General features: G+C 66.5%; 2 protein-coding genes across 7 annotated transcripts; one reads left to right on the forward strand and one right to left on the reverse strand.

Annotated features, from left to right (window-relative positions):
* Window positions 1–5,703: 5,703 nt before the first annotated feature.
* LOC138825355 (adenine nucleotide translocase lysine N-methyltransferase-like) lies at window positions 5,704–15,811 on the forward strand. Of its 2 annotated transcripts, XM_070019793.1 has the most exons (9): window positions 5,704–5,856; window positions 6,741–7,141; window positions 8,885–8,944; window positions 9,024–9,316; window positions 14,531–14,839; window positions 14,932–15,036; window positions 15,136–15,276; window positions 15,362–15,412; window positions 15,543–15,811. In XM_070019793.1, exons 1-9 carry the CDS (start codon window positions 5,759–5,761, stop codon window positions 15,792–15,794), a joined length of 1,710 nt encoding a protein of 569 aa, XP_069875894.1. In that variant the 5' UTR covers window positions 5,704–5,758; the 3' UTR covers window positions 15,795–15,811. The 2 variants fall into 2 exon arrangements, with proteins under 2 accessions (XP_069875894.1, XP_069875895.1); XM_070019794.1 differs by lacking the exons at window positions 5,704–5,856; window positions 6,741–7,141; window positions 8,885–8,944; window positions 9,024–9,316 and adding an exon at window positions 11,876–14,083.
* Window positions 15,812–15,841: 30 nt separating this feature from the next.
* Window positions 15,842–18,875, reverse strand: LOC138825356 (coiled-coil domain-containing protein 78-like). 5 transcript variants are annotated; one of them, XM_070019798.1, is made up of 13 exons: window positions 18,807–18,875; window positions 18,527–18,643; window positions 18,357–18,443; window positions 18,068–18,229; window positions 17,751–17,818; window positions 17,559–17,637; window positions 17,352–17,477; window positions 17,068–17,243; window positions 16,898–17,000; window positions 16,710–16,786; window positions 16,275–16,341; window positions 16,104–16,204; window positions 15,842–16,012 (listed from the first exon to the last, which is right to left on the reverse strand). In XM_070019798.1, the coding sequence occupies exons 1-13, from the start codon at window positions 18,813–18,815 to the stop codon at window positions 15,898–15,900; spliced, it is 1,287 nt and encodes a 428-aa protein (XP_069875899.1). In that variant the 5' UTR covers window positions 18,816–18,875; the 3' UTR covers window positions 15,842–15,897. The 5 variants fall into 5 exon arrangements, with proteins under 5 accessions (XP_069875899.1, XP_069875897.1, XP_069875896.1 ...); XM_070019796.1 differs by having other exon boundaries at window positions 16,128–16,204; window positions 16,710–17,000; XM_070019795.1 differs by having other exon boundaries at window positions 16,710–17,000.
* Window positions 18,876–19,964: the final 1,089 nt, after the last annotated feature.

Genomic DNA, 19,964 nt, shown 5'->3' on the forward strand with positions numbered 1-19,964 from the left:
AGCACCCCATACCGTGGGCGTGTATGTCGTGGGGACACAGGACTGACTGTGGGTGTGTCTGGGAGGACTCGAGTAGAATATGTGCCCAGAGCCGCGTGCCTGGGTGGGCCCTCAGGTATCCCCCCTCGCTGAGCCCATCCTGGGAAGTGGGTCTGCTCCCTATGGGGGGGCCTCCTTTCAAGACCAAAGTGGGGTCTGGGAATGTGGCTCAGTGGTAGAGTGCTTGCCGAGCACGCATGAAGCCCTAGGTTTGATCCCTCAGTACCATACAAACAGAAAAAGCCGGAAGTGGTGCTGTGGCTCAAATGGTAGAGCTTTCACATTGAGCTGAAGAGCTGAGGGACCGTGCCCAGGCCCAGAGTTCAAACCCCATGACTGACAAAAAAAAAAAAAAAAAAGCCAGAAGTGGCGCTGTGGCTCAAGTGGTGGAGTGCTAGCCTTGAGCAAAAGAAGCCCAAGGACAGCTCTCAGGCCCTGAGTTCAAGCCCCAGAACTGGCAAAAACAAAAAAACAAAAAAACCAACAACACGGATTTGTTGAAACCCTTTTGTAACAACAGATAATAAAAACAGGGCTGGGAAGGTGGCTCAGTGGTAGAGAACTTGTCTAGCACACATGAAGCCCTGGGTTCAATTCCTTAGTACTACATACACAGAAAAGGCCAGAAGTGGTGCTGTGGCTCAGTGGTAGAGCGCTCGCCTTGAGCTGAAGAGCTGAGGGACAGCGCCCAGGCCCAGAGTTCAGGCCCCACGACCGGCAAAAACAAGAAAGACCAAAGTAGTTCATCCTGGGCCAGATGGGCCCCTTGCTCACTCTACCCTGCCACTGCCCAGAGCAGAGCCTGGGGCAGCAGGTGGTACACCAGGCTGTGAGTGTTTGGCTGCCTGGATTTCTCCGTCGCCAGAACTGGTGTCCACCGCTGTGTGTGTGGTCGGCTGACCACGGCCACGGGGGCTTTCCGCCACCCTCAGCCCTTGCTCCGGCCTGACCTGCCCCTGTCAAGGCTGAGGATGACTCAGGGCCCAGCTGTCACCGCAGCAACGCGCGTAGCTTAGTGATGGCGGTCTGGTCTCCTAGCAACGGCCGTCTCCTAGCAATGGATATTTTCCCAGCCCTGGCTGGAGCAGCAGCTATTTTTAGCTCAGCTGCAAATCAATCGGCAGCTGCATTTTGGGCTTCTTGAGAGACACAAGGTGTGGGGGTGGGCTTCTTAGGCAGACAAAAGGAGCAGAGGTAGGAACCTTGGCCCGGGGGCCAAGACAGAGGAGCAGTGGGAAGGGGCCCGGAGGAAGTGCAGGCCGCGTGGAGGTCACAGCCAGGACCATGGACTGCCTGAGGCCTCCACAGGCCAAGTCAGCAGGGTGGCCAGGCCCGTGCTCGGGAGCGTCCTGGCGGCTCCGTCCTTAGCTGAGGACCCACCTTCCCCCCCCCCAGGCTTCTGGCCTCTTCCGGACCAGCTTGAGTAGCAGATGTGGCCAGTGGGAGGTGCCACGGGCTCAGGGATGCAGCCGGGACGACCACCAGCCACCCATGTTGCTGCTCACCTGATGCTGGTAGACGCTGAGATCCGCGTAGGGAGGTCCTGGACAAGGGGGGAGGGGGGGACCTGAGCATTCTCTGCTTCCTTAGGGGCGCGTTCCATCCAGCCCAAACTCAGCCTTGACCATTGGGCCTGGTCACAACCCACCAGCTACTTTTTTTGGGGGGTCAGTCATAGGGCCTGAACTCTGGACCTGGGCAGCTGTCCCTCAGCTCTTCAGCTCAAGGCTAACGTTCTAACATTTGAGCCCCAGCGCCACTTCTGGCTTTTTGTGCTTATGTGGTGCTGAGGAATGGAACCCAGGGCCTCATGCATGCAAAGCAAGCACTCTACCACTGAGCCACCTTCCCAGCCCCCAGGCTGGCTTTGAACCACGATCCTCAGATCTCAGCCTCCTGAGTAGCTAGGATGACAGGCGTGAGCCACTGGCACCTGGCTCACCATCTACTTTTTGTGGTCCAGGTTTACTCAAAGTTCATGTGGGGTCTTCAGCACTGGGTCTCCCATGAACGCCTCTGGCTCTTGGTGGTGTCTCCTGGGAGTTCCCGCTAGCCTAGCCTCTAACTTGGTTGGGAGTGCTTCTGCCCTAGCACCATGACCTGCCCTTCAGGACTAGCTGCCTCCCTGCCACTATCTCCCCTGAGCTGCCTGCCGCAGCCCTGCTCAGGACCCAACACCGTGGACGCAGCACCTCATTCTGCTAGAACCCCAGCTGCAGGAGGAAGGGCCGAGCCTGGAGGTGAGCAGCTCCAGGGTACACCCCCCGATGGCATTGGAGGCCTGCACTGGGAGGACCTTCAAGGCCCAGCACAGGAGCTGGGCCTCGGGATGGGCTCTCCAGCTGCCCTGTTTGGGTCACGGGGCTTTGGGAATGTCTGCCTCCAGTTAGTCCGAGCCCAGCAGTCTTCGGCGGGGGGAGGGGACAACCATTCTCGTTCTGCTCACCCCCCAGAGGGGCTGCAGCCTTCTGCACACCAGGCCCCCAAAGGCTACTCTTCCTTTTCTTACTCCAGTCTCTGATACCGGAGGGACGGGGATCATGGCATCGGGAAGCCCAGAGCTAGGTCCCCCAAACTGACCTTAGCCAGCCAGGAAGCCCGAGATCTGGGCTGTCAGACATCCGCTCATTCATTTCCCACGTAATGACTGCGCGCTCGAGTCCAGGTGTGTGGTGCCCTGTCCTCACAGAAACGGAAGGCCGCCATGGGTATGGGAACTCATGGCTGCGCCCAGGTCTGACCCTGGGCAGGAATGCAGAGCTCTGAGAGGTGGCATCTGTCAGATCTTTGTGGCACCAGTGTCATTGGAAGGCCGCGAAAAGTAAGCTGAGCAGGGCAGGCCTGGCGTCCAGGAGACAGCTCAGGACCAGCGCCTGTCTTCAGGGAACCCTAACACTCCTTCTCCCAGAGAGGTCGGGGCCTGAGGCTCGCCAGGTGATGCCTCACCACCACCAGAGGGCGCCCAGAACCCACTCCTGCCCAGTGGACTGGTGACCACTACCCTGCTGACCACCCCCAGCCCTGGCTGGGAAGGCTGCGGGGGCTGACCCGTGTGCCCCGCGGTCCCGAGGCTGTGGGGGCTGACCCGTGTGCCCCGCGGTCCCGGGGCTGTGGGGGCTGACCCGTGTGCCCCGCGGCCCCGGGGCTGTGGGGGCTGACCCGTGTGCCCCGCTGCCCCGGGGCTGTGGGGGCTGACCCGTGTGCCCTGCGGTCCCGAGGCTGCGGGGGCTGACCCGTGTGCCCCGCTGCCCCGAGGCTGTGGGGGCTGACCCGTGTGCCCCGGGGCTGCGGGGGCTGACCCGTGTGCCCCGCTGCCCCGAGGCTGCGGGGGCTGACCCGTGTGCTCAAGGGCCTTGAGCACCTGATAGTTTTCCACCAGGCTCTGACACTCTTCTTTTTCATTTAATGTTTGCTGGTCACGGGGTTTGAACTCAAAGCTGGAGCACTGTCCTGCTCAGGGTGAGCGCTCTGCCACTTGGAGTCACAGCTCACTTCCGGTTTTCTGGTGGTTCATTGGAGATAAAAGTCTCACAGACTTCCCTGCTTGGGCTGGCTTTGAACCAGGACCCTCAGATCTCAGCCTCCTAAGTAGCTAGGATTACTGGTATGAGCCACCAGTGCCTGGACCCTTTACATTTTGTGATTGTTTTATCCTTATTGCTGTTAGTGTGTTCTGGGGACTGAAGTCACTGCCCTGCACACACTAGGCATATGCTCTGTCCAGCAAAATCTCCAGCCCATTTTAACTTTTTTCTTATAGCTCAGTAGGAGTAAGCACATGGTCTAGTGCTCTAAAGCGTTTTCCACCTCCCCAGACTGAAATCAATGATTTAAACCCTAACTCCCGGGGCTGGGTAGGTGGCTCAGTGGTAGAGCACTTGCCTTGCATGCTCGAGGCCCTGGGTTCGATTCCTCAGCACCACATAAGCAAAAAGAAAAAAGCCAGAAGTGGCGAAGTGGCTCAAGTGGTAGAGTGCTAGCCTTGAGCTGAAGAGCTGAGGGACAGCGCCCAGGCCCAGAGTTCAGGCCCCACGGGGACTGGACCCAAAAAAAAAAAAAAACCCCAAAAGCCCTAACTCCCGGTCTTCTTCCCCAGTGGTCAGTTTGGAACTTCAACTGTAACCGAAAGTTCCTATTCCTGTGGATTTCATTTTACTCTCTGTCTCTGTGGATGTCATTGCTCTAGGGTCCTTCTCCTGGAGGTAATCACATCGTCTTTGTCATTTGTGAGTGGCTCATTTCACTTTAGCAAGGATCTCAATAATCACCTGCCTGCAGGTCTTCCACACACCTCTGCCCCCCAGTGAGTTCATTTTTTTTTGGGGGGGGGGTCTGGTCATGGGGCCTGAACTCTGGGCCTAGGCGCTGTCCCTTGGCTCTTCAGCTCAAGGCTACAGCACCACTTCTGGTTTTTTTTTTCTGCTTATGTGGTGCTGAGGAATCGAACCCAGGGCCTCAGGCATGCAAGGCAAGTGCTCTACCACTGAGCCACCTTCCCAGCCCGAGTTCATTATTTTCTATGCTTAATAACCCATTGTGTGAGTAGACCACCCTCTGTAATCCTTCCACCTGCCCAGGACTCCGGGTTGCCTCTCGTGTCCTGGCTATTTTGGGACTGTTTTGGTTCTTCAGCCCGAGAGGCCCTTGGGATGTGAAGGGGACGTGCGAGAGCATCCGTGAGCATCAGTGAGTGTACTAGCAACTTCTCGCTTGGACGGGCAGCGGGGTCCGGTGGCTGTCCGGCTCCTGTCGGGGCGGCCCAGGCCAGGGCAGAGGGCTGGCTTCGAGAAGGGCTGGGCGCAGTAGGTGGCGCTGGCTCCCGCAGGTGGCCGGCCTCCTGGCCAGCCCGGGACCGGCTCCGGGCTGCCGCCGGCCTGGGGGCTTCCGGGCTCAGGTCTCAGCCGGTGTGGATCGCGGGCCCGAGGCTCCGGGGCCCGCCCCGCGGGCGTCCACCCGTGGACGGAGCGGGCTGGAGCTGAGGCCCTGGCCGCTCCCCTCGGAGCCGCCGGCCCGCGCCCCCCGAGCCCCCGCCGGCCCGTGCGCGCCCCCCGAGCCCCCGCCGGCCCGCGCGCGCCCCCCGACCCCCGCCGGCCCGCGCGCCCCCCAGCCCCCGCCGGCCCGCGCGCCCCCCAGCCCCCGCCGGCCCGTGAGCGCCCCCCGAGCCCCCGCCGGCCCGCTCCTCCGGAGGGAAGGGCACTGACCCTCCGCCCCGGGGCACTGTCTCCCTGGGGAGAAGGTCAGTCCCCTCCCTGGATGTCTTCCACGGGGACAGCGCCCGCCGCGCCACCCGCGCCTCTCCGCACCCCGCTCCCGCACCCCCGTCCCCAGGCCTGGGGGACAACAGCGGCCGGACGAGGAGGAGCCGCTGGGGCCCGGGGTCGTCCCCGCGCTGGCCCCGCCCCGCCCCGAACACGCCCCGCCCCCGCGCACAGGCCCCGCCCCACGCACACGCCCCGCGCAGGCCCCGCCCCGGGCAGGCCACGCCCCGGGCAGGCCCCAGGCGCCGCTGCCATTGGCGGAAAGTTCCGGGCGCGACGGCCATTGGCTGGAGAGCGGCAGCCCGCCCTCCGCCCCGGCGCGGCGGGGGCCGAGCGGAGCGGTCGGGGCGGAGGGGACGCGCGGGGCCGGCGGCGGCGCCCCGGGCAGCTCCCGCCGCCTCGCCCCGCCCCGGGGCAGCGCCCGCGAGCCCGGAGCCCAGGCGCGGGCGCGTTCCTGCGCCATGCCGGCCGGGGCGCTGCTCCGCGTCCTCTGCTGCGGCCTCCTGGCCGCGTCCGCGCGCGCGGGCTACTCGGAAGACGGCTGCGGCTGGCGGGGCAGGTGCGGGCCTCCGTGAGGCGGGGGACGGGGGGGCGGGGGCGGGCGGCGAGGGGCGCCGGAGGGCGGGCGGCGAGGGGCCCGGGCGGGCGCCGGAGGGCGGGCGGCGAGGGGCGCCGGCCGCCGCGGGCTCGGGGGCTCGGGGGCTCGGGGGAGGGCCTCGCCGGCCCGGGCTCGGGGGCTCGGGGGCTCGGGGGAGGGCCTCGCCGGCCCGGGCTCGGGGGCTCGGGGGCTCGGGGGCTGGGGGCAGGGCCTCGCCGGCCCGGGCTCGGGGGCTCGGGGGCTGGGGGCAGGGCCTCGCTGGCCCGGGCTCGGGGGCTCGGGGGCTGGGGGCAGGGCCTCGCCGGCCCGGGCTCGGGGGCTGGGGGCTCGGGGCAGGGCCTCGCCGGCCGCGGGCTCGGGGGCTCGGGGGCTCGGGGCAGGGCCTCGCCGACCCGGGCTCGGGGGCTGGGGGCAGGGCCTCGCCGGCCCGGGCTCGGGGGCTGGGGGCTCGGGGCAGGGCCTCGCCGGCTCGGGCTCGGGGGCTGGGGGCTCGGGGCAGGGCCTCGCCGACCCGGGCTCGGGGGCTGGGGGCAGGGCCTCGCCGGCCCGGGCTCGGGGGCTGGGGGCAGGGCCTCGCCGACCCGGGCTCGGGGGCTGGGGGCAGGGCCTCGCCGGCCCGGGCTCGGGGGCTGGGGGCAGGGCCTCGCCGGCCGCGGGCTCGGGGGCTCGGGGGCTGGGGGCAGGGCCTCGCCGGCTCGGGCTCGGGGGCTGGGGGGCTGGGGGCAGGGCCTCGCCGGCCCGGGCTCGGGGGCTCGGGGCAGGGCCTCGCCGGCCCGGGCTCGGGGGCTGGGGGCTCGGGGCAGGGCCTCGCCCGCCGCCGCCTCAGCGCCTCGTCCCGTCCCCAGCGGCCTGACGCAGGAGCCGGGCAGCGTCGGGCACCTGGCCCTGGCCTGCGCCGAGGGCGCCGTCGAGTGGCTGTACCCGGCCGGGGCGCTGCACCTGACCCTGGGCGGCCCCGAGCTGGGCGCGCGGCCCACCGTCGCCTGCCTGCTCCCCGCGCGGCCCTTCGCGGGCGCGCAGGTCTTCGCCGAGCGGCCCGGGGGCGCCCTGGAGCTGCTGCTGGCCGAGGGCCCGGGCCGGGCCGGGGGCCGGTGCGTGCGCTGGGGCCCGGGCCAGCGCCGGGACCTCTTCCTGCAGGCCACGCCTCACCCGGACATCAGCCGCCGCGTGGCCGCCTTCCGCTTCGAGCTTCGCGCAGACAAGCATCCGGAGCTGCCTCCGCGGGCCCAGGGCCTGGGCGTGGACGGTGAGCGCGGGGCTGACCCTGACCGGGGCCTTGTGTGCACGGGTGCGTGCCTGTGTGTGCACGCGTGTGTGCGTGTGTGCACGGGTGCGTGCCTGTGTGTGCACGCGTGTGTGCGTCTGTGCACAGGTGGGTGCCTGTGTGTGTGCGTCTGTGCGTCTGCATGAGTGTGCATGCATGTGCGAGTGTGCACGGGTGCGTGCCTGTGTGTGCGTGTGTGCGTCTGCATGAGTGTGTGCCTGTGTGCATGCATGTGCGAGTGTGCACGGGTGGGTGCCTGTGTGTGTGTGCGTGTGTGTGCGTCTGTGCACGGGTGCATCTGTGCACAGGTGGGTGCCTGTGTGTGCCTGTGTGTGCGTCTGCATGAGTGTGTGCCTGTGCATGCATGTGCGAGTGCACGGGTGCGTGCCTGTGTGTGCGTATGTGCACAGGTGGGTGCCTGTGTGTGTGTGCGTGTGTGTGCGTCTGTGCACGGGTGCATCTGTGCACAGGTGGGTGCCTGTGTGTGCCTGTGTGTGCGTGTGTGCGTCTGCATGAGTGTGTGCCTGTGTGCATGCATGTGCGGGTGTGCACGGGTGCGTGCCTGTGTGTGCGTATGTGCACGGGTGGGTGCCTGTGTGTGTGTGCGTGTGTGTGCGTCTGTGCACGGGTGCATCTGTGCACAGGTGGGTGCCTGTGTGTGCCTGTGTGTGCGTCTGCATGAGTGTGTGCCTGTGTGCATGCATGTGCGGGTGTGCACGGGTGCGTGCCTGTGTGTGCGTATGTGCACGGGTGGGTGCCTGTGTGTGTGTGCGTGTGTGTGCGTCTGTGCACGGGTGCATCTGTGCACAGGTGGGTGCCTGTGTGTGCCTGTGTGTGCGTGTGTGCGTCTGCATGAGTGTGTGCCTATGTGCATGCATGTGCGGGTGTGCACGCGGGACAACATGACTGAACTAGAGGAGTCGGGCCTCGACACTGAGGCCTGGAGGCCTATCTGGTTGTCAGTGCCATGCTGGGCCAGGAACGCAGCTCTCACCAGGCCAGAGGGTGGCGGCTGGGGTGCCCTTTTCCTTCTCCCTCCCCCCCAGAATTCATCTTAGAGAAAGAGTGGGCGTGGGGACAAACATGGCAAATGTAGAAAGGTAGGCCCGGCAGGGCAGCCTGGGGGCTGTGGTCTCAGAAGGGTTGGGGGAAGGGAGGGAGGCACAGAATCAGAGCTGTGGCTGAAGCTGTCCAGGGCTCCCTGGCCTAGCGGTGACCTCACTCCCCTCCCCCAGCCCAGCCAACAAAAGTCCAGTGTGCCTCATCACCATGGAGACCAGGAGCAGCCGGCCCCCTTGCAGGGCAGCAGGCCCAGCTCTTGGCTCTCCTGAATCTCCCAGCCTGACCCTGCTGGAGATGGGACCGTCACTGTGCTACCTCTGGCTGGGGACCCTAGAACCAGGGCCAGCCAGACCCCCCCACCCGCACCCCCCTGCCGCCCTGCCCGGCTGTTGTTCTATGGTCCAGGAGGCAGTTCAGGAAGGCCGCAGCACTGGATGTGCGGTTGTAAGCTGGGCAAGCGAGAGTGCAGCGCGGCTCCAGCTCCAAACATGCAGCCCCGAGTCGGTGCCTGCCAGGGCCCTGGGGCCCCGACCCACACGGCCGTGCACACAATGCGGTGCAGCCCTTTGGTTTCCATTGCTCCTTGGGGCTCCTGCTGAGAGGAGCGGTGGGCAGGCCCCTGGGTGAGGCAGAGACGGGCTGACGGGCTGCCCTGCTCGACAGGTGTCTGCAGACCCTGCAGCGACACGGAGCTCCTCCTGGCGGCGTGCACCAGCGACTTCCGTGAGTGTCCCCTGAGCGAGGGAGCCCCGGGGCCCGCTCTCCCTCCCGTCCTCACCCTTGCCACCACGCCTCCCTGCAGTGATCAACGGGACCATCCACGGGGTCACCCACGACTCAGAGTCTCAGGAGTCCATCATCACCGTGGTGCCCACGCGTGTCCTCCGCCCGATGCTGCCAGTGGGCGGCGCCGAGGGCCCGGGACCGGCCTCCATCCACACCCCCCTGCAGTGCGGGGTCCGCCCGGGCCCAGGCACCTTCCTCTTCATGGGCTGGCGCCACTTTGGCCAGGCCTGGCTGGGCTGTGCCCCCCGCTCCCAGGAGTTCAGACGTGCCTACGCTGCTGCCCATGCTGCCCACACCCACCCCTGCGAGGTGAAACTGGACTGAGGGGACTGGGGACCGCCAGTGGGACCTTCCTGGGCAAGGGGGCAGGAGGGTGGGGGGCTGGAGGTCCCCAGACGGCATCGCAGGACCAGCTGACAGGCGGCACCAATAACACTGCTCATACTGGCTACCGCAGACCTGGTCTCTTGGGTCAAGCCCAGGCTTGGACTGGGCTCCCCGCATTGACTTCTCTCTGCTGTCCCTCCCATGCTCCCTAGCCTGACCTCTGCTCTGGCCGGCTCCCGTCGGCCTCCCTGTCTTGGGTCTTTCCGGGGCTCAGAGTGGGAGTGGAAAAGGTGCCTGGGGTGGCTGTGGTCCCTCACCGGGCCCCGGCGAGGGGCAGCGGACACCGGAGACCCCGAGCTGGCTTGGCAGGGGAGGGGACGCACTCCAGCAGGGTGCGATTCCTCTGTGGTCACCATGAGCCCCGGTGCCATCGTCGGGGGAAGAATGGGCCCCTCTGTCCAGACGCGGCCAGGCGCGCGGTGTGGCAGCGCCACCGTGGGGCCTGCTGGGCTGCGTCTGGCAGGAGGGGTGCACAATGGGAGCTCTAAGGACCGTTTCCCGCCACTGGCCCCATTGTCACTGTCCCTGCCTTTCTCCTGGGCCTCCTGGCCGCATAAAGAGCCAGTGGGGCTCTGCCAGACACACTGAAGGCCTGGTGGACTCGCATTGAGGCCTCAGCTCCGGTGCCGGGGGTCCGGCTGCCCCCGCAACGGCTGACTGGTTCCCTCCCTCCCTCCCTCCCTCCCTCCCTCCCTTCCTCCCTCCCTCCCTCCCTCCCTTCCTTCCTTCCTTCCTTCCTTCCTTCCTCTCCTCTCTTCCTTATTTTTCCCCACCCCAACCCCCAAATACTGGGGTTTGAACTCAGGACCTCATGCTTTTGCTAGGCAGGTGCTGCACTATTTAAGCTGTGCTCCTAGGACAGACTTTCCCCCTTCCCCGACCCCAAGAGAAAAACTGGGGGTGGAAGCCCTGTCAGGATGGGTGGAAGCCTCACCTTTCAGGCCAGGACAAGCTGGGAGAGGACAAGGCTGTGCACAAGGACCACACACAGGGCCCATGCTCCAAACCCAGCTGATGATGCCTGGCGGTGCTGTGTCCTGAGCCGGCACCTACACCCTGAGCCGACACCACCCTACACCCCGAGCCAGCACCTACACCCTGAGCCGGCACCTACACCCTGAGCCGGCACCTACACCCTACACCCCGAGCCAGCACCTACACCCTGAGCCAGCACCTACACCCTGAGCCGGCACCTACACCCTGAGCCGGCACCTACACCCTGAGCCAGCACCTACACCCTGAGCCGGCACCTACACCCCGACCCGACACCCTACACCCCGTGCCGCACCTACACCCTGAGCCGGCACCTACACCCTACACCCCGAGCCAGCACCTACACCCCGAGCCGACACCCTACACCCTGAGCCTGCACCTGCATACACCCTGAGCCAGCACCTACACCCTGAGCCGGCACCTACACCCCGAGCCGACACCCTACACCCCGAGCCAGCACCTACACCCCGAGCCGACACCCTACACCCTGAGCCAGCACCTACACCCCAAGCCGACACCCTACACCCCGAGCCAGCACCTACACCCCGAGCCGACACCCTACACCCTGAGCCAGCACCTACACCCTGAGCCGGCACCTACACCCTGAGCCGGCACCTACACCCTGAGCCGGCACCTACACCCTGAGCTGACACCACCCTACACCCCGAGCCAGCACCTACACCCTGAGCCAGCACCTACATACACCCTGAGCCAGCACCTACACCCTGAGCCAGCACCTACACCCTGAGCCGACACCCTACACCCTGAGCCAGCACCTACACCCTGAGCCAGCACCTACACCCTGAGCCAGCACCTACACCCCGAGCCAACACCTACACCCTACACCCTGAGCCAGCACCTACACCCTGAGCCAGCACCTACACCCTGAGCCAGCACCTACACCCTACACCGAGCCAGCACCTACACCCTACACCCTGAGCCAGCACCTACACCCTACACCCTGAGCCAGCACCTACACCCCGAGCCAACACCTACACCCTACACCCTGAGCCAGCACCTACACCCTGAGCCAGCACCTACACCCTACACCCTGAGCCAGCACCTACACCCTACACCCTGAGCCAGCACCTACACCCTACACCCTGAGCCGGCACCTACACCCTGAGCCGGCACCTACACCCTGAGCCGGCACCTACACCCCGAGCCAACACCTACACCCTACACCCTGAGCCAGCACCTACACCCTGAGCCAGCACCTACACCCCGAGCCAACACCTACACCCTACACCCTGAGCCAGCACCTACACCCTACACCCTGAGCCAGCACCTACACCCTGAGCCAGCACCTACACCCTGAGCCAGCACCTACATACACCCTGAGTCAGCACCTACATACACCCTGAGCCAGCACCTACATATACCCTGAGCCAGCACCTACACCCTGAGCCAGCACCTACACCCTGAGCCAGCACCTACACCCTGAGCCGACACCCTACACCCTACACCCTGAGCCAGCACCTACACCCTGAGCCAGCACCTACACCCTACACCCTGAGCCAGCACCTACACCCCGAGCCAACCCCTACACCCTGAGCCAGCACTTACACCCTGAGCCAGCACTTACACCCTACACCCTGAGCCAGCACCTACACCCTGAGCCAGCACCTACATCCTGAGCCAGCATCTACACCCTGAGCCAGCACCTACACCCTATACCCTGAGCCGGCACCCTATGCCAAGCCGGCACCCTGCGCCCTGAGCTGGCACCCTGTGCCCTGAGCCGGCACCCTGTGCCCTGAGCTGGCACCCTGTGCCCTGAGCTGGCACCCTGTGCCCTGAGCTGGCACCCTGTGCCCTGAGCCGGCACCCTATGCCAACCTGACACCCTGCGCCCTGAGCCGGCATCCTATGCCAAGCCGGCACCCTGCGCCCTGAGCCGGCACGCTCAGTCACTCCAGTGGCTGTCCTGAACCGTCTACGGCACAGGCTGCTGGCAGGGGAAGAGGCATTCACTTTTACTTGGCTTGTGTCCCCTAGGCCAGGCTGACGAGGCTGAGTGGGGACGAACGGTTTCTTCCCCTGTGCTCCTTGGGCTCCTTGCTTCCACGCATCAGCTAAACTTCCAACCATTGTTGGCTGTGTGCTCAGGCTCAGACCCTCACTTTTTTTGGGAGGGGTCCTGTCATGGGGCCTGAACTCTGGGCCTGGGTGCTGTCCCTCAGCTCTTCAGCTCAAGGCTAGCACTCTACCACTTGAGCCACAGCACCACTTCCGGCTTCTTTCTTTTTGCTTATGTGGTGCTGAGGAATTGAACCCAGGGCCTCAGGCATGCAAGGCAAGCGCTCGACCACTGAGCCACCTTCCCAGTCCCCCCCCCCCACTTTTTTTTTTTGGGTCCGGTCGTGGGGCCTGAACTCTGGCCTGGGCGCTGACCCTCAACTTTTCAGCTCAAGGCTAGCGCTCTACCACTTGATCCACAGCGCCACTTCCGGCTTTTGTTTTGCTTATGTGGTGTTGAGGAATCGAACCCAGGGCCTCAGGCATGCAAGGCAAGCGCTCTACCACTGAGCCACCTTCCCAGCCTCACTTTTTTTTTTGTCAGTCCTGGGTCTTGAACTCGGCCTTGGCACTGTCCCTGAGCTGCTTTTGCTAAAGGCTAGTGCTTGATCACTTGAGCCACAGCGCTACTTCCAGCCTTTTCTGTGTATGTGATACGGAGGAATCAAACCCAGGCCTTCATGAATGCTAGGTGAGCACTCTACCGCATTCTCAACTCCTTTCACTTTTTCACCCCCAGCCCGGATCATATTTTGGATGCCAGGCCCTTGTATCCCTGGCACCAGCACCCTGTACCCCAGCATCACCAGGAATAGAAGCCCTGTGTGTCTCCACCTCTCAGTTACCTTGGGGAGACGGTCCACACAGGTCTCCCAGGCCTTGCCACCAGGGCTGAGCAGCACCCTCCCCTTTGGCACCTGCCCGGATCCTCTAGCCAGCTCCCCACAACCTAAGAGCTGTCCCCACTGCCTGGCCTCCACACGGCATGGCCGTTGGCTGAGCACCAGCCCCAGACCACCCATACACAACAGGCCGGGCTGCTAAACGTGCTCTGCTCACTTGCTCTGGGAAGGGCCGGACCCCAATGCACTGCCTTCCAGAGACAGCTCCTGCTTTCGGCCTGTGCTCGGGCCAAGAGAACCCTGTGTACCCCCAGAACACGGCCAGACGGGTGGGGGCATGGGAGGCGAGGCAGCCAGGCTAAGTGTGGAAGAGCATGTGGTCTGGAGCTAAGGGAAGCGGGCCGGGGGCCTCTTGTGGGCCAGCTGAACCTGTCACGGGGTGCAGACACACAGGTGCACCTGTGCCCTTGGTCTGACGTTGCTGAGCGTCTCAGGTGCTCTGGGCACTGGGAGTCCTGAGACCAGGTGTGTGTAAGCACTCCTGTCTGGAGTTTGGTGATGCCCTGCCCTGGGAGGGGGTCAACTACAGCCCCCGAGGAGGCTGGACACAGAGCTGGGAGTGCAGGTCACCTTCTCCCTAGCAAATGAAGGCTCTCCTGTGGCCTGTGGAAGGCCTGCCGGTTAGACTGGTTAGACTGGGACCAGTGTGCCAGCACCAGCAGGGCCCTTGCTGCGGGGAGGCGTGGTGATCGTGGGCGCCGGCTGGCCGCAGGGGATGAGGCCGGAGCTGGGGACACAGCCCTTTCTCCACACAGACAAGACAGACCTCAGCGGCGTGAGTAGTCAGCCCAGCCTGGCCCAGGGCTTTGCCCAGAGCGACTCTTCCCTCTTGTTCTCCTTGGTTGTTGGGCTGTTTTACCACCCCCTCCACATGTTTGGCCAGCTGCCAGCGGCCAAGCCCATATCCAGAAGCTTCTCCCTCCAGAGCCAACATCTGTCTCTCCCCATCATCCCTCCCATGACCCCCACCGGCTCCCAGGCATCCACTCCCCCTAATTGTCCTGGGGGGTGGGGGAGAGGGACTGCAGGGAGTCTCTGTGGGACCTGCCCTGGGCTTGGCTAGCTTTCCAGGAAGTCCTGGCTGGTGAGCCCTGGGGACAGCGGTCACATGGGTCCACGAGCCTGAGGACAGCGGTCACATGGGGTACAGGGCAGTCGCACCAGCTTGGCCGCTGCCCGGCCCTGCCTGAGCCTGCCCCCTGCCCCCCCTTTCTGGCTCCAGAGGCCGGCATCCAGACGCAGCGGTCAGGCCAGACAAACCCGGAGCAGGGCACGGCCCGCCGGCCGCCTGCCAGAGCCACCATCCGGAACCCCGGTGAGAGGCCGGCCCGGCCCCTTCCGGTCCTCCCAGGCCTCCCGTCCCGCAGCCATGGAGCACGAAGACCCGGCTGAGGCGTTCCTGGGGCCGCGCGCCAGGCGGCTGCGGGCGGTGGAGCTGCTGCAGCTGGCAGCGGGCTCGGGGCTGGCGGCCTACGCCGTGTGGGCGCTGCTGCTGCAGCCTGGCTTCCGCGGGGTGCCGCTGCGGCTGCAGGTGCGGGGCGCGGGGGGGGGGCGCGGGGGGCCGGGGCGGGCGAGCCCCCAGCCTCCCCGCCGCCCGTCCCAGCACCCGCACCTCCTCTGCAGGTGCCCTACGTGGGTGCGAGTGCGCGGCAGGTGGAGCACGTGTTGCTGCTGCTGCGAGGCCGCCCCGGGAAGACGGTGGACCTGGGCTCTGGGGACGGCAGGATTGTGAGTGTGTGTGTGTGTGTGTGTGTGCACGCGCACGCGTGCTCATTCGTGTCCCACGCACCCCTCCCCTGCACCAGCTCACACTCGCGACTCCCGCAGGTGCTGGCGGCACACCGGTGCGGGCTCCGGCCAGCCGTGGGCTATGAGCTGAACCCGTGGCTGCTGGGGCTCGCACGCCTGCACGCGTGGAGGGCCGGCTGCGCAGGCCGCGTCCGCTACTACCGCCAGGATCTCTGGAAGGTAACCTGGGGAGCCCTGGGACCCCAGGCCTCGGCTGCCCTCCCCGCACGCCCCTCGCCCTCATCTCCGCTCGGGTCTTGCGCAGGTGAGCCTGAAGGACTGCTACAACGTGTCTGTGTTCCTGGCCCCCAGTGTGGTAGGTCGGGGTTTGCTGCTCTGCCGGGAGGTCGGGCCATGTTCGGCGTTGGTGGGCCTGGGGCCTGGGCCGGGGCACTGGGCCCGCTGACGGCCAGCCCCGCCCGCCCCTCCCCTGCTCTTTCCCGCAGCTGCCCCTGCTGGAGGACAAGCTTTGGGCAGAGCTGCCCCCTGGGGCTCGCGTGGTAGCGGGGCGCTTCCCGCTCCCTACTTGGCAGCCTGTGGCCGTGGCGGGAGAGGGCCAGGACTGCGTCTGGGCCTACGACGTCCCTGGCGCTGGGTTTGCTGTGTCCTCCTCGGGAGTGCCCAGCGAGGCCACCCCAGGGTTGGGCTCTCCTCCAGTCCCCGGGACCCCCACCGTACAGGCTGGCTGGACACAATAAAGACTCCGCAGCTCCCACCCCAACTCTTGTTTGGTAGAGGAGGGCTAGTTTCCCGGGGGGGGGTTGGGGAGGCTCCTCCATGCCGGCTGCCCTCGGAGACCGGCTAGCGGGTGCCGCGGGTGCTCGGGTGCTGGGGCCTGGCTGGAGGTAGGGCCTCTCCATCCCGGGGGTCCTCAGAACCCACCAGCGTCCGCAGTCTCAGGATCTCCTGCTTATACCTTGGAGGAGAGGCTGGGTGACGTCGCTTGCTTGGTGGTGGGCTTTCTTCCCTCTTCCGGGGCCAAAATCCTTGGGTCACGCCTGGCCCACCTGCCTAGATGCTGGTCTACGTACTCCTGTAACTCAGCAAGCTGCTCTTCCGCCACCGTGGCCCGGACCAGCAGCTGGGCCTGCTGACGCTCCAGCTCCGCCTGGCAGCAAAGCACGCCGTAAGCCAGGGCAAGGGGTGCGGCGGGGCCCCTGCCCGGCCTTGCCTACTACCTGGGTGTTCCTGGAGAAGTCCCGGAGCTTCTGGTGGATCTCGGCCCAGGACACAGTGGCCAGGCCCCTGGCAGGGGGACAAAAGGTTGGTCTCCGCGGGGGTCCTCCCCCAGGCCCATTGGGCTCCTTTCCCCAAACCCTAGGAGGCGTTTCCTCACGAGCCCTGCTCACGGGCAGCCGGGAAGGGGGAGGTCTGAGCCAGGGGCCGGCCTGGTCACAGGCGGTCGGCGCCCACTCTGACCTCCTTCTAGCAGGTCCCTCTTCTTTATCTGCAAGCTGCTTAGCAGGAGCAGCCACTCCACTATTCCTGTGATTAGTGTCTCCCAGGAGGTGCCAGGGCAGGGGTAGCAGGAATAAACGAAGGCAGGCGGCTGCAGGGTTCTGTGCTCTGCCTCTTCCTCCATTCTCCTCCTGCCCCCACCCCGCCCCACTCACAGCGACAGTGACGTCCCCTGGGAGCCTTCACCAGGTCCTTTCTCTGGGCCCAGAAGTGAGGTCCTGAGGCTGCGGCACTGTAAGACATGGCAAGGACCCCTCCGCTGGCCGCGCAGAGGCCCTGGGGCTTTGCCGAGCCCAGGGCAGTGCTGGGCAGCGGGGAGAGGCCCTGGGCTTGCTTGTCTCACCTTATCGGCCCTTGGGTGGCCAGGCTCGGCAGCACAGGTGGCCCCGGGGGTCTCCAGTGCCTTGCTGGGGTCCGTCGGTACCTGGGGCCGTTCCTGCTGCACACTAAGCCGCATTCCAGGTCACGTGGGGCTCACCCCACCCCATGAGCCCGAGCCGGGATGGGGCCTACCTGCAAGTGGTCAGCAGCAACTCGTGCCTACGACTTAGGTCTGCCAGGCGCTTGCGATAGGTCCGGGCGGCCTGTGCCAGCTGCCGCTCACGGCTGCGGTGCGCTGCCCTGATGTCCTCCAGAGTGGCTTCCAGGAATGTCCGCAGGGAAGCCTGGCCCGTGCCACTGGCCTGTTCCTGGGGGATGGGGCGGAGCTTACTTGGGCACCGCCTCTTCCCATCCGGCCGGCTGGGTTCTCTGCCTGCGGTGGTGCCCAGCGGCCAGGGCTCACGAGGGCTGCTCACCACCGCCTGCTGCGTGCAGTGCTGCAGCCGGGCGGCATACTCCTCCGTCAGTCGCTTCAGCCGCAGCTGCAGCCGGGCGTTGTCGGCCTCGGCCTGGTGGAGCTGGGCCTGGCAGGTGGACAGTACCTGGGAAGACGGGATCCTTTGCTGCGTTTCTAGGCCCCGTCCTCCAGACCTCTTACGTGTGTACGGCGGGCTAGGCCTCACCATAGCTTGTGCGGCCAGTCGCTGCCCGGCCGCCCTGGCTTCTTCTTGGGCTCCCTGCAGCTGCCGGTCCAAGGCTGCCCTGCTGACAGCGGGGGGCTCAGTCAGGCCAGGGTGGGGGGTCAGCACGGCCGCGCTGGACGCCGAGTGCTGTCCTGCTGGGCCCTCCCGATCCAGGATGGGGGGGTGGCTCACACTCGTTCCTGCAGGGCCTGCTGCACCCGGGTCCCATCTTCCCGCAGGTGTCCCCCGACTCCTGGTGGCTGTACGGTACAGAGCTGGTTGTTCAGACCCAACCCCCAGCGACCCCCAGGAGGGAAGCCCTGCGTTAGGGGCTGTGTGGTCCCGTTGCTCCCCAGTTTGACTTGCTCTTGCTCAGAAGCCGGGTGTCGTGGGCTGCATCCCCAGGGAACAGACGGGACTGAGGCTCGGGTGAGCAAGCTTCCACCTCGCCGCGCCCCCGTGGAACTCACCGGCACCCCGCACCCAGCCCTCCACGTGCTCACGGTGACCTGGGGTCTCTGGTGCTCCCGGGGCTCAGGCCCCTGAGTTCTGTGGCTGAACTCCTGTGCCGGTATTGGGCAGCACCCCTGGTGAGGGTCTGCTGGGGCTCTGTGGCTGGCGCGATCTCGGTGCAGCTCCAGCTCCAGCACCCGACTCTCCAGCCGCAGGACCTGGAGGCAACAGGGCAGCAGCCTGCTGGACCGCCCAGCGTGGGCGAGCATGTATCGGGCACAGACACGGCCACACGGCTCACGAGGGACAGGCCAGGCCCCCGTGGTGCCTGGCGGAGGTGCTCACCTCCTTCTGCAGCTGGAAGACTTCAGCCTCGTGCTGCTCCTGCAGGCGGTGGGTGGTGATCTGAAGGTCAACCAACTCCTTGGAGATCTGCGGGTGCCAGGTTGAAAGGCGCTGCCTCTGGGCTCCGTGGCTGCCCTCCCCAACTGGGAGCTCCGGGGTTCCCCACCCACCTGCAGCCGCTGCTGCTCACTCAGCTCCCGGGCGGCCGGAAGCTCCGTCTGCAGGCTGCCGGCCCATGCGGGGGTGTCCCCAGGCTCCCCCAGCAACCAGCTGTCAGCCCCTGGCACCTGGGGAGGCCACAGCACCCCAGGCCCCGGTGGGTCTGAGGCCTGGGCTCTGGACACTCAGCCAAGGCGGCCCTTCCCTGGCCAGGAGAGGAGTGGGCGCCTGCACACCCCCTGGCCTCTGAGGGAAAGAGCCCCGACCCAGGGTGCTGTTGGGGAGACTCACTTTCTCCATGGCTCTAGGCGGCTCCTCTCCTAGGGCCAGGGAGCTGTGCCCAGGGCAGCTGGGCCTCCTGCCGGGTGGTGGCTGTTGACTGGCCTGGTTGCCAAGGCCTCTGTTGGTCTTCGGGCCTGCCCGCCCCGCCCAGGAGGCCCTGGCCCTGGCCGGGCAGCAGCTGAGGAGGAGTCCCTGTGTGAAGGTCCTCCCTGCTGGCTGCTGTGTGTGTGGGGGGGGACGGGGGGGGGCGATGGGAGGGAAGGGGAGGGGGGAGGGAGGAGGGGAGGGAAGGGGAGGGGGGAGGGAGGAGGGGAGGGAAGGGGAGGGGGGAGGGAGGAGGGGAGGGAAGGGGAGGGGGGAGGGAGGAGGGGAGGGAAGGGGAGGGGGGAGGGAGGAGGGGAGGGAAGGGGAGGGGGGAGGGAGGAGGGGAGGGAAGGGGAGGGGGGAGGGAGGAGGGGAGGGAAGGGGAGGGGGGAGGGAGGAGGGGAGGGAAGGGGAGGGGGGAGGGAGGAGGGGAGGGGGGGACCAGAGGTCGAGAGGAAAGCGAGGGGCACGGAAACGCCCAGCTGCGAGACGCGGACCCAACGCGGCGGGGTCCACGCACGGCCAGCCGCCCTCCGTGCCCTGTGCCCGCGTGCCAGTCACCACTCCTAGTCGCCTTCTGTGCACCCCGCGCCGACCTGAGACAGGGGTGTGGACGGCGGGGCGGGGCTCCGGGCATCGCTCCTGAGGGGGCGGGGCTCTGGGAGATGGGGTGGGGCTCTGGGAGATGGGGCGGGGCTCTGGGAGATGGGGCGGGGCTCTGGGAGATGGGGCGGGGCTCTGGGAGTCCCAGGTGCAGGGGCGGGGCTCTGGGAGATGGGGCGGGGCTCTGGGAGATGGGGCGGGGCTCTGGGAGATGGGGCGGGGCTCTGGGAGATGGGGCGGGGCTCTGGGAGATGGGGCGGGGCTCTGGGAGTCCCAGGTGCAGGGGCGGGGCTCTGGGAGATGGGGCGGGGCTCTGGGAGATGGGGCGGGGCTCTGGGAGTCCCAGGTGCAGGGGCGGGGCTCTGGGAGATGGGGCGGGGCTCTGGGAGATGGGGCGGGGCTCTGGGAGTCCCAGGTGCAGGGGGCGGGGCTCTGGGAGTCCCAGGTGCAGGGGGCGGGGCTCTGGGAGTCCCAGGTGCA

Source organism: Dipodomys merriami, unplaced genomic scaffold (assembly GCF_024711535.1).
Source record: "Dipodomys merriami isolate MVZ:Mamm:240054 unplaced genomic scaffold, mDipMer1.0.p SCAF_137, whole genome shotgun sequence".
Taxonomy (NCBI): Eukaryota; Metazoa; Chordata; class Mammalia; order Rodentia; family Heteromyidae; genus Dipodomys; species Dipodomys merriami.